The following is a 13,766-nucleotide window of genomic DNA, read 5'->3' as shown; positions in this document are numbered from 1 at the left end:
GCTTGGTGAGCACAGAGGGTTTGAGCCTCTGGTGGGGGACAGTCAACCTCTGGACCGTGGAACGGGGTGACTTTAAAGTGGCAACCGCATCGCCCTGGCGCACACTGTCTTCTGCTACAGCCAAGTCAAACACTCTCTGTGGATACCACCGCTGCTCAGCCGTGCATGACCTCGTGCGAACAGATGTGCTGTGCACTGGAGGTGCTCAGACACACGGTTCACAAACCCTGCTGGCTGTGGCTCACACACTGGCCACAGTCCCAGTCCTTCACACAGTACTCAGAACTAAGGAAAAGGAAGAAGCCGATAGTGGTGGCACACACCTTTAATCCCAGCACCCATAAGGCAGAAGGAAGAGGATCTCTGTGAGTAGGAAGCCAGCCTGGTCTACAGAGCAAGTTCCAGGAGGCCAAGTCTACACAGAGAAGAAATCCGCCCCCACACCCCAAAAGAAAAATTGAAAAGGGAAGAAATAATCCCCACCTCTATCACCACACACTCCGTTACAACTGCTTAGTGACTGAGGGAAGGTGGGGGCCTTGTTGTAAAGGAAAAGACAGCTCTTAGGATTCCAGGGCCTTCATCCTCCCTACTCAGGATAAAGCTTTGGCCACAATGCCTCTTCTATGTCCTGCCCAAATCCCCCATATCTGAAAACTAAGAGATCAAAGAAAGAATTCACTCAACAACAGAACAGTATGACCTCACTTGGTGGCAAAATGTGATTTGGACCCATAAAACCCTCTGTTAGCTGTTTATTCAGTGTGAATATTATATGTCAGGGACACAATAATGAGTTTGATTATAGGGTTGCCGACGCCAGACCGCTTTGGAGGTATTACTGAGTGCAAGCCAGAACTTACAAAACAAAAACAAACCCGTGACTCCAAATCTTAAAACACATCGGAGGTACGTGGGGGAAAGATCATAGTCTTTAACAGGGTGACAGAGACCCTTACCAAGATTACCAAAGGCCCATGAGAGCCAAATTTTCTCTGGCTGTTTCAGGTGATATGGTCGGCTCTCTATGTAAGTTAGACTGCAGGCAGCATTTGGCAGCACTGTCAGAATGAGGAGTCTGTTACCCAGAGCTGTAACTACAAGTTATGCCCTGCTTTCCTACCTTCACATATTCCAGAGTCGGGTCCAGAAGATGTGGATCCCTGAAAAGAGAACAGAGAGACAGATACGAGACAGTTAGAACAAGTTAGGACAACGCACACTAATTCTTACAGAAATATATCCATTTTAATTTAATATATAACATTATTTCCCTCTCATCATTTACGTTAGTGAGCTGCCTCCAATTCCCAGATGATATGCCCAACACACAAGGGTGAAACCAGAGTCTTCTCGTGTGTGTGTGTGTGTGTGTGTGTGAGAGAGAGAGAGAGAGAGAGAGAGAGAGAGAGAGAGCGCAACCAGGAGCTCAGTCCAGATGTGTCATTCTTTGCAGCCAAATTAAGGTCTCAGGAAGTGATAGCATTTTATATGTGATGATTCTAAGCACACACAAGCCTTGAAAACTAGCCTCAAGCTTGAAAGCGGAGCACCAAAGGAGCAAAGGTGAAGGGGCGGCATCGGATGCTCAAACATGCAGCCCTTTCTAGCATTGATGTCATCTAGGTTAATGTCCAGACAACCACAGCAAGCTGCTGTGCCCGTTGGACAGTAAGGAAATGGAGGTCCTGGCAGGCGGGCAGCTGCCCAGCCCCTGGGTCCTTGCACACAGCCCTGCTCCTCAAGAACATCTCTTATCAGTAACGCTCCCTACCCGCTGTGTAAACCTGAGTGACTCAGCTGAATACCTTCTAGTACGTCACTCCATCTAATGTACATTCTGTGTCAGCTAAAATCCTCCATCAGGGCTGACCAGATGCTCAGCAGTAGACAGCAGGGTGGTCCTGGGGAGAGTGGCTTACTGCAGATGTGGAGAAGAGTGGGGAGACACCAGATCTAGCGCTTGCTGAGCTCGCGTGGTTTTAGAGAGGCAGACATTGTGGAAAGGACAACGACTTCACAGACGTCAACCTCAAAAGGGCAACACATTCGCACAGATTTGAGATCACTGACGAAGAACGGAAAGGCTGTAAAGCCTGCACGGCCAGTCTCTGAAGAACAGGCAGGCTTCTTAGCACAGAGACAGAAAGGCCACTGTAGGAAGGCACTGACAGTTGCTACCTGGGAAGGGTGAGCCCAGTGCTGAGGCCAAGGCTGGGGACTTGAATGACTGTGGCAAGGTCACTTGGGATCAGAGTGTTCCATCCTACAGGTCAAGGACGCAATGACCCTGTTGTGAGGTGGGATCCTACTCATAAGCACTCCTCACACCACCACGGCTGTTCACTACTCAGAGCTGTTCAGAGCGTGCAAGCGAGGGGCAGACTGGTATTCAAGGCGCTGCTGGGCAAGCAGATAGGTTCAGACTTGAGTCTTTTGTGGGTCAAAGGATCTGAGCAGTGCCTAAGTTTGCAGTAACAGGGTATGTTCCCTTTGAAGAGAGGTATGAACCAAAACCCTTCCACACTTTCAGCAGAGGAACACAGTCTGCGGGGCAGAAGGGGCAGGGGTGGAGGGAGTCCCCTTGCCAGGCATCTTAAGTCTTCCTGCTGTGACATTGCTACCTCCCTCTGCAGGTCCCTGTGAAGTCAGTGCTAAGTTCATCTGGAAAGTGTCATGCTTGGAATGTGGTCATGTCATCAAGCCTTGGTTCCATGAAATATCCCACCAGTGACCAAAACGGTCCGCAGCATTTTGCTTGCACTTCCCCGTTTAAGTTCTTAAAACTTAGGGTTCGCTCACTTGATGTTTGGAGTTTACAGGCCCAGTGGCCCAACCCTGGGTCTCACTAACCATAATGCTGACTTTCATCTTCTCTGTCATTCTGTTCCATGGACATTTTAAAATTTACTTCATACACACACACACACATGCCCTAAAGCATGGATTAGAAAACAGAAAAACAAAAAAACACTGGTGTGTATTGTCGGAATTGATGGCTTCCAAACCTTTTGGTCTTAGTATATATTTGCCTATTAATTATTGATATTAGAAAATAAAACTGAGACACTTTGAAATATTTATTAAAGCGAGAGAGCTTATCCAGGATATCCAAGGCTATGGAGAGAGGCTCTGCCTTCAACAAGGAAAAGCAGAAAGAAAAGGAAAACTCCATTACAGGACTGGGGAGATGACATGATGACTTGAGGGTAAAGGTGCTTGCAGCCCAGGCCTGAAGACCTGAGTCCTGGGTCAAAGGCCGGGAATCCATAAAAAGGCGGAAGGAGAGAACCAACACCACAGAGCTGTCCCCTGACCTCTGAATGTGCACCGTGGTGTGTGCGCGCATGCACACATACATCATAATAAAATAAATACAAATTTATATCTACGTAAGACATTTAAAATGGGCACGTTTATACAGTAAAGATTTAGTGAGGATGACATCATTTTAGCTTCATGGAATTGGTGTGGACTTGGTAGGACTCGGCTGAATTCGAGTCTACTGCCTTCCATGGACGGTGTCATCATATGCACTGTTTCAAATCAAGAGCGAAACACCGGAAGCACGGGTAAGTTAAGTGGCAAAGGGGAGGCTACTTTAAAAAGAAATTACAACTATTACAACTACATCACTAAATTACAGATATTATAGTTACAGATTTATGTTCTGATGCCAAAAGTCAGGAAGGTGACCCCAGGATCATAGCGAGCCTGGGCACCTTAGCGAGACCCTGTTGTTTTTAGAAGAGACAACAGAATCAAATGCATCAGCAAGTGGTAGTTCTCACTGCAGCTTTTCCTCCTCTTTCTGTTCTCGACAGTCTCACTTTGAGTCCCAGGCAGGCCTTGAACTCACAACAGGCTAGCTGGTGGTGCAAAAATGGAACCAAAAATCAAGTGTATGGCTCTTAGACTGCCTGTTCCTTATATGTTATGTGTGATTATGTGACCAATAACTGGAAAGCACTGGCTAATTTCAGTATAACCCTCCCCCCCACACACTCACACACACATCACTCACACCACATCACACATACCACATACACACCACACACACACACACACACACACACACACACACTACATTTGTCTGTTAACATTACCACTGACCTCACTGGGGAGGTCATTAAGTACCAGGGACTGTCAAATTCATGGTGAAAGATACAAGTTTTTAAAACTCCTAATTTTCACTTGAAAGATTAAATTTTTGGTTTTGTTTTTCCTGTCTTCCCCCACCGCAATCACTGGCAAGTAACAGTATCAAATATTTCCCTTGGGTGCCATTCATTTTCAGGAAAATATCTGTCAAATACCAAGACTATAATGTCATAATTTGGGATTTCAACTTTTTTTTTTTTAAGCAGTGCTGTGACAATAAAATGTTTTAGGCCACAAGGTTTTATTGCATCATTTTCCTTAGAATTGTGTCTAGAATCCGTGCCCTTCTTACTTCCTTGGCCGCCACATACTCTTACCCTTGAAAGCCAGGGCATTTCTCCCTCTTTCTAGAAATGTACGTGAAAATTCACTTCACTATTCTAGCCAGGTCTCAGGCTAAACCTCAAACTCTATCGCTAGGGGCTGTGTAACCAGCATGGCTGGGCGGTGTGCCGGGCCTCAGTCACCCCTGAGGCTCTGCTGGCTGCAGGTAGCATCTTCAGTGAGAGACAGCGCCCCTCACATGCCACCTGCTTCCTGTCTAACAGTGAGAGTGAAAAGGCTTTTTAAGAACTGTGGTCTGGAGGCTGGGACGATGGACATGCTTCTTTTCCAGAGGACACAGTTTTCCAGCACCCACACAGGGCAGCTCACAAACCACCTGTAACCTCGACTCCAGGGTATTTGACAGCCTTGCTGGTCCCCAAGTGTCTGACGTGCGCGCGCGCACACACACACACACACACACATGAGCACGTGCACTAGTAAATAGTTTTTTTAAAAAACGAGACCTAGTAATATTACTAGTAAAGTTTTTAACCTTTTCATAAAAAGTAGTCTGATGTAATGGTAGTAGCACAGAGAGAGGGACTACAGGGGCCCTGTCCTGAGGTGTCAGTCATTTCCTCTACCATCGCCACTTAAATGTCATCACAGAGAGAAAAGGCCAGTCGCATCCTGGTACCATTGTGAAAATGGACTGGTGGTTACAGAAGCTCTCCCTGCTCAAGATCAAACATCAAGAACTTTCATTCCAAACGGTGTTTGTGTGTGCGTGTGCGTGTGCATGCATGAGTGCTCGCCTCTAGACACAAATGTGCACACATCAGCCTAGTGCTCAAAAATTGGATTTTATGCTGTAACACCAGGTGTACAGATGACAAAACTGGACTGCATTTGGAATTCACAGTAAATGAAGAGTTGGGTTTTTTTTTTCTGCTCTTAAGGTAACTATATGAGATGATGTGCTAATTTGCCTTATTATAGTAACCTTTTAACTATCTGTATGTATGTACCCCATAATAACATACTGCATACCTCAGATAAATACAATAACACTGACTTTTTAAAAACTACAATCAGGCTCTGGAGACCCCACTTGCACGGTGCCTGTCAGTCTCCCTCAGCTCTCACTGGGCAGCGGCGCACAGACAGATCAGCCTCTGCCCTTTGAACGCTTGCTGCTACCAATGGAACACAGCTTCAGCAAGTAGCATTCCCTCGTCACCTCCAACTCATTCTTGCTTTCCTTTACCTTAACAGAACACTCATCACCTACGACACACATCACACAATCATCTACAACACGCAATGGAGCCTGTCGATGTCTTTACAACCCACTAAAGGCAAACACCATGGAGCATTGCGGTGGTCAAGACCCAAGCCATCAGCCAGTCATGGAGGGAGCCAAGTACAGCTTCACGGGCTTAGCAGAGGAGCAATGCAAGCAGGAAGCTCTGAGGGGAGAGGTCTTCTGGGTAGCCCACGCTGCACTCACTAACAGGCTGGCACTTCAAAACCAGGCATTCGAAGCACCTCGAACATCTTTAAAAAATACAGCTATTGCTTGGTGTTGTTCTTAGGAGACAAAATTCATTTATTCAAGATTTTATTTTATGTGTATAAATGTTTGTCTGCATGTATATAGGTGCACCATGGAGGTCAGACGAGGGTGCTCGACCCACTGGAACTGGAGTTGCAGGTGGTTGTCAGCTACATTATGGATTCTGGGAACTGAACCCGGGTCCTCCGAAAGAGGAGCAAGTGCTCTTTACGAGAGCCATCTCTTCAGCCCCCTAAGTTCATCTACTTGATGTAAATTCTTTCTTTCTTTTCTCTCTCTCTCTCTCTCTCTCTCTCTCTCTCTCTCTCTCTCTCCCTCCCTCTCCCTCCCTCTCTCTCTCTCTCTCTCTCTCTCTCTTTCTTTCTGTCATGTCTATTTTTAGGGTGCTGGGGACTGGACTCAGGATCTTGGGTTTACTAGGCAAGAGCTCACACCATTGCAATATGACATGGCCCACATCTCAGTCCAGTGACTTCCTTTGAGAGCCTCGCTGTCCGTGTGGTTGTCACTAGTCCCAGTGACCATTTAAAGTTAAGTAAAATGTCCAAGTGCTCAATGGCCACGTGCGGTCAGTAGCTCTAGTCCTACGCATCCCAATCACAGACCAGCTCTGCCACCACAGAGTCCCAAGTTCTACCCCAGTGAGGGATCCTCTACAAGACACTTCCAAACAGAAAGACATCCATCTTCCAAAGAGATGCCCCTTTGTTATCCTTGGCCGTGATTTACTGACTAAATGGGCAAAGGAAATTTCAGGTTCAGTTACAGGTGGAGGTCTCCCCAGACACTGGCTTCACAGGCCAGCAGTGCAACAAGTGTATTCGCTTTTGGAAGTCAGTTTTTAAATTATCTGCTCAAGACCCTGAAATATTTTCATGTCCGTAGACTATTTTAGGTGTCAAAACTAGCACAAGTCACCCGAGCATTCTATAGCAGCAGGGTGTGAACAATTCTGACTCGGTGGAAACCATGCAGAGCCATTCCCTGCAAATGTCAGCAATGAAGTTAAGGCTTTGAGATCCAGGGTCCAGTGTGATTTACTGAGAGTTAAAAGGGGGAGAAGGTGCTCCAGTACAACTCTGATCGTGTTGCCAAAAGCTGCTCATGACAAGCAGAGGATGCGCACTAAAGAGTAAAGAGGGAGGCTCTTCCATGAGCCTCCATGGAGAGACTCCCAAGGCTACTCTAACAACTACAGCTTCAAGTGGGGGAGACGAAAGAAAGGAAAAGACAAGCATTCCCCATGAGTTGGCTAGATAACATTAGAGGTGTGATTTCCTCCCATATCTCTGACATAACCAGTGAGCGCTTGTTTCAATTTCCTTCCCACCAGCGACTGTAACTCCTATTCCTAATAGTCTCCAGGGTCAAAGCAGCAGAGCTAAGGATAAACTATTTGGAAACCCCAAATTACTTAAGGAACCCATCTCCGTCTCCTTCCTGGGAAAGGCAGGCGTTATTCTGGCCAAGGCTGCTCCTCCCAGACGTGCTTCATCCGAGAACCTTCCTTCTGAGTCCTTCCTCCAGGAAGTTGGCCCTAGCACAGCCTGACTTCAGGTCACTCCAGTCCACACCACTGCTGCATGCTGTTCTAGGTGGCCAGTCAACCTTCCCCCTGCTCCATTAAAGAGGCCTGAGGGAAAGCATAGAGCACCCAGCATCTGGGTGATCCCATTTCTCGGGGGACACCGGCACTGGCTTGGGAGCCACAAAAAGGCGCAGCACCTGGTAGAGGAAGTACAGGTTAAGCACCCCCTTTCCCAAGGAGGTTTAAGTTTGGAACTCAGTGAGTACCCACACACATTGCAGGAGACAGGAGAAAAGAATGTTCCAAGGAGGGGAAAGAATGGAAATTTATACCCAGATAGGGTGGGAAGGGCAGATCCTAGAGTACAGAAAGTTCCATCTAAAATCAGAGCTCCAATCACAGCGCACGACTGTTATCTCCCTTTCTGATATGCTCACCAGTTGAGCTGGTCTGAGGAATGCAGTAGCTAAATTATATCTGGACTTCAGTTAGGGCGCTGAGATTACATGATATTGCTAGGACTTACAGGAAGTCAGCAAGTAGCTTAGTTTTAAACTGAACCAACATCATCCCAGCAAAACCAAAGCAACCCCTGATTACCTAGAAAGGCCCTGATGCATCACCCCAGCCTGGCCGCCGCACTACTCACACTGTTATGGTGGTTTGACGGCACCGTGATCAACGGATGCATGAAGAGGACCCAGGACAGCTAGCTCATGGGACAGGCACCTGTGCTAAGGGGTTCTGTGCACAACGTCTGAATTGTGAGAACCTGGGACCAATTTGCCACATGAACAAAATCTTTCCGAGTCTTGCTTTTGTCACCTATAATGTGGGAATCACAATAGCTCCTAGATCATAGGAGATGTGAACACCAAATAATGATAAAATTAATTCGTCAAAATATTTTTAAAACAGTGCCTGACACACAAAAGTCACAGATAGCATAAGTCTGAGCAATGCATCAGATAACATTAATCTGGTCCCCTGTCTTCTCCCCAAATAGTTTAAGTGAAGGATAAAGTGTAACCAAATACAATGAATGGATAAAATTTTAACCTATAACTTTAAAAACCATGCTTGCATCAAGAGATGGTAGGGAAGATGGAAACTTTATGATCATCAGATTTAGATAACCATATTCAGATCATAAAATAGAGAGATGAGATTATCGAGGATCCAGAGGGATCCTAGGCTACATTGATAGATTCAACCCCAGATGAAAGGGAGGTAGAAACCGCTTGTCAGACATGTCTGGAATACTCAGTAATATGCTAGAAGTGATAAAACAGTAATAAATGAAATGCTGGCTTATGAAGGCCAGCCAGCAAAACCAGGAGTGAGCAGAAGGGGAGGAAGTATTGACACAGAAGATATTTAGCCTATCAAGAAGAGGCTTGGAGAGTTGGCAAGATTGTCACTTCACAGCTCAATGTCTCTGTGCAAGAAAGAGCAAATATTCTGTTAAGACAAGGGGTAGGGAGCCTGGTGGTGGTATTGCTCATCTTTAATCCTAGCACTTGGGAAGCAGAGGCAGGTGAATTTCTGTGAGTTTGAGGTTAGCCTGGTCTACAAGAGCTAGTTCCAGGACAGGCTCCAAAGCTACAGAGAAACCCTGTCTCGAAAAACAAAAGAGCAAAACAAAACAAAAGCAACAACAACAACCAAAAAACCAGGGGGAGGTGTGGACCCATAGGAAGATGTCAGCCTCTTCCCAACCATCAAGACTGGTCATCCCAGGACACAGGAGGGAAAGGTGGTGCTCATTTGTCAGTCAAGGGCTGGGCAGGTCTCTTCCAGGTGGAAAAGCCAGGCGCAAGGGTGGAGCTCTTTCTGTAAAGTAACCAACATTTAGATTGTGCTGCCCTGTTTCAAGGGAGTCAGGCATGATAATTCACACCTGAATTTCAGCACTCTGGGAGGCAGAGGCAGGCAAGATCTCTTAAGAACTCGAGGTCAGCCTCATCTACATAGGGAGTTCTGGGGCTAGCCAAGGCAACAGTGAAACCCTGCTTTAAAAAAAGAAAGAAAGAAAGACACCATAATATTTAATTAGACTCCTATAAGGCAAGTGGTACTCCCTGCAATGCAGAGATTAATACAGAGATAGGAGGAGGAGTCGTGTTTGACCCTCTAACCGATCAGAGTACCTGGTATCTAGCGAGTGACAGTGTTCAACCCCCACTCTCAAAAGTAGCGGCTGATTCAGTTGTGCAGATGCCTGGACGACAGAGGCCAAAAGACGCGCACGTCTGCCTCTCCCGCTTTCCTGGTTCTCCTACTGCAGGTGAAGTCGAGAGAAGATGCTCGGTGTTCAGGACATCAGCACAAGTCTCCCGAGCCCTTGTCAACACGGCTCTGAGGTGGCATGTGGAAGACATCAGCAAGGGCGTGTCAGCTCACGCTTCTCCACGTGGAGGGACGGGAAGGCACTGTGCGCAGGATGAAAGGAAATCCTGGCAAGCTGCTTGGAGGACCTTCCAAGGGGGGATTTGGCACGCCCTCTGCTTATTCTGTTTTCCTCATTGGAAAGGCCTTGAGAGCAGAGAGAGACTACAACCCAGGTCCCTCTGGGTCACATCCTCGAATAAACCCAGCGAGGCCTGCATTCCATACGGGGACAGGAGTGCAGCAGCTCATACAGTCAATGCAGCATCAAGACTCCTAACTAGTCTCCTAGCTAGGCAGAGATTGGTGCGGGAAGGAGACGGATAGAGACAGAAACCCAGGCTGGTTGGGTCTGGGACAGGGGCAGCACGTACGAGACCCTGGGTGCAATCCCCTGTCCAAATACTTTAAAAAACAGCACTTTAAAGGAAATTAAAACAATCTTTTATGAGACACCTATTTAGACCACAGAAGACTGTGTCTACTCCTTCTCAGGCAAGTACTAGAACTCAGCTCACCAGAAAGGGGAGAGCGTTCTCCTACGCAAATACCCTTCCCAATGGACCAGATAGCATAGCAGTTGGCCTGAGAGACCTGCCTCTAAGTTGAAATAGAATATCCAATTATTCACATAAGACTGCAGCCAGAAGTCTCGAATCACAGATTTATATTCTCCAAGAGAGATCACTAGAAAACAAACAGAGGGTCTTGGCAATCTAAGCGAAGGGGGCAGGGGTAAAAATAATATTTTTGGCTCATGCTAATTATGACTCCCCAGGCTATGATCCGTGATGTGGCATCTCTGGTTACAAATGGGAGTTCTGGCTGGCACCACAGCCCCTCCTGGTGGGTGAGCAGGCTGGTGTCCCAAGGTCAACAGAGATGACAGCAGGGTGAAACCAGACTCTTGTTATTTTATTCTTAAGTGTATTAAATGGTAGATAACATCACTCTCTGCTTAACTTAAGTCACTTAGAAAGCGTCCACTTTTTCCAGTTTCAACTTCAGGAATGTCAAAGTCACGGAAATGATATACTCACAATTTACTCTCTCATTAGTAACCAGATTGATTCTTTCCTTCCTCTCAAAAGGACACTTGATCTGAGTGGTGGTGGTTTTGAGTCACACCTCTTAAGCAGTATTTCACTGAGAGAGGCCTCCCTGCTTTTCTCGAGTGGTTAGAATCCAAACTGAGAAGCCCCCTGTCCTAAATCACAGAGTGTCTCTTTTCCTCTCCCTCCCTCCCTCCCTCCCTCCCTCCCTCCCTCCCTTCCTTTCTTCCTTCCTTCCTTCATTTAAGCTAGGGTCTCACTATATGATCTTGGCTGGCTTGGAACTTGCTATGTAGACCAGGCTAGCCTTGACCTCACAGAGGTCTGCCTGTCTACAAAATATCTCAAGGATTGCTTTTGTTGTTCTTGTTAATAATGCACAATTAGTGGCTACCAGTGTCACCAGACATTGTTTGAGATGTGACAGCAACAACAAAATGAGTCACCTCTATTGGGATCATGATTTTAAGTCAGAGAAGAATGTGAGAAATCAGACTAAACTATTCCAGACTGAGATAACGCCACATGTCCCCAAACTCTGCAGAGCCAGCACCGCCATTCTGCAGTGTCATTGTGTGCTCATCCATACCCATGCGTACCCATTTGTGTGCACTCCTCCCCTTCATATGACAACCCCTTCACGTGTCATTGAGCCTGGGGAGAGGAGGCTGGAGCAAGGGATGGGGCCAGGTTGATGAACAGATAGTAAATGACACATTGAGATGAGCAGGATGGCCCAGTGAGGTAAATGCAGATAACAGCAGCCTGCTTTGTACTTCAGAAAGCTGAAAGGGTTAAAACTTCACTGCAAGGCAATGATGAATGTAAAGTTAGCAACATTTAACAAGGCGCACACGCGCCTGTGTGTGTGTGGGAGTGGGTGGGTGGTGTGTGCACACGCGAGCCCATGACCTGCATGTGTGCGTGCTTGTGGAAGCTGTTGGTGTCTTTCTCCACTGTGCTATGCTGTATTCTCCTAGCACGATCTCTCACTGAACTTGAAACTCTGTTTGCATTTGGCAGGCTGGCTCCTGGATGCCCATAATCCACCTGCCTCTGCCCTCCCAAGGCTGCAGTCCAGGAACACACGGCCATGCCTGGCTTTTCTTACCTGGGTGCCAGGATTCGTGTTAGGTCTGAGGGTTGCACAGCAAGGATCTTACCTACTGAGCCATCCCCCCAGCCTTAGTGTTTAATCAGATTCAGCTATTCCACACTGTGTACAGGTATCAAAACATCACATTATCCAGTCAATAGGGACAATTCTTAAGTTTTTAATGTGTGCACTCAAACAAATGCAATATTAAAATGGTGAATATGCTAGGTTTTGTATTATGTATATTTTCACAAAGTTTTTACAGATAAGAACTCCTAAATATGGGACAATATGAGAGAAAAGTCGAAAGGAAAGTGACCCGTGTTGGTGTTTGAAGGCTCAAGACGAGTGAGTGCAGGCATTGTTTGCTGTTGTTTTGCGGTGTAATCCAAAGAGGTCTGAAAGTACCCTCTAAATGAACAGGAGTGGGATTTAGTTTTGTTTGTTTATTTTGTTTTGATGCGGGGTCTCACTATGTAGCTCTGGCTGCTCTAGAACTCCCAGAGATCCACCTGCCTCTTCCTCACAAGTGCTGGGATTAAAGGCTGATGTTACCTTGCCCAGCCTTAGATAATTTCTTTCAAAAATTCAGAAGCAGTAGCAAAAATCCACCTGTTTTTAGTTTACAACTATTATAGAGCTGTAGAATAAGTGGCAGGTATAAACCCATTATATTATAAAACACAAGGCTGGGACAAAGCTGAACTCTCAATTACAAGGCAGATTTCAGAATACAGGAGACGGTGCAGGAAGGACCCAGTTACTGTGATGTTTGGAGGGAAGTATGGGCCCTCAAGTACTTATTTTTGGAAAGAAAGACTGGAAATCCATTAGGGGTTTGGTTTTCATTAACACAACAGAATAAACACAAAATAGAGATAAAGATTGGGCAGAAATTAAACGGTAAAGAGCGATAGCATGAAGAACAACAGACAAACGCAACTCTTCACAGAGCCTGCTGGACCGAAGCCGACAGAGTGAAGGGGGCAGAAGACACCGCAGGAATGAAACAGAGGATAATTATACATGTGGTTAGGAAAACCAAACAGATGTGTAGGGGAAAACAAAAACAAAACAAAAAAAAAGAGTACTAAAACAGACTCCAAGAAGAAAGAGAACACTCACTCCCACAACCATCTGAAACACAGAATTAGTGGTTCACAACCTCCCAGTAAGAAAATCTCTGTACACGACGGCTTTTACTACATAGTCAGTTCTGCCAGGCTGAAATGATCCAGTCTTTGGAAAGTATAAAAACTCCCCAGGGGACTTGACAAAGAAGATGCTAAGATGTTGCTAGAAAAAGCAAAGTTAGTAAAAGGAAAGAAAAATGAAATGTATATGCTGAATTTCACAAATTGTAAGAAAAAACAAAAAGGTCTAAACAAAATACTGACAAACCAAAGCCAAGAATGCATGAAAAATACAATCAAGTTAGATTTGCTCCAGGGATTTTTGTCAATTTAATAGGAGAAGTTCTAGTCATACAACTTGCCACATCCGTGTATTGAAAGAGAAAAATAATTTGGGGCACCCAGTTGATTGGGAACATACTTTTTAAAATCATCATTTCATGGCATCTGAGATCAATGAAAGGTTTCTAACAGCGAGCATCAGTCTCACTTATAAAGCATTAGAAGTATTAGTAGGATCAGTCAGTCATGGCATCAACCAATCAGAAACAAGGGAAAGACACCC

At 45.9% G+C, this 13,766-nt stretch overlaps 1 protein-coding gene across 1 annotated transcript in view; it reads right to left on the bottom strand.

Moving 5' to 3' along the window:
• The window catches only part of Bcar3 (BCAR3, NSP family adaptor protein), a 104,548-nt gene that overhangs the window by 71,186 nt on the left and 19,596 nt on the right, over positions 1-13,766 (bottom strand). The window contains exon 3 of the mRNA XM_005357220.2: positions 1,124-1,163. Within this exon, the coding sequence (XP_005357277.1) occupies positions 1,124-1,163 (40 nt within the window). The remainder of the gene's footprint in view (positions 1-1,123; positions 1,164-13,766) is intronic.

This window comes from Microtus ochrogaster, chromosome 21 (genome assembly GCF_000317375.1).
Source record: "Microtus ochrogaster isolate Prairie Vole_2 chromosome 21, MicOch1.0, whole genome shotgun sequence".
NCBI lineage: Eukaryota > Metazoa > Chordata > Mammalia > Rodentia > Cricetidae > Microtus > Microtus ochrogaster.
Note: the sequence above shows the minus strand (reverse complement) of the source record. Positions and strands in the feature narration are given on the sequence as shown.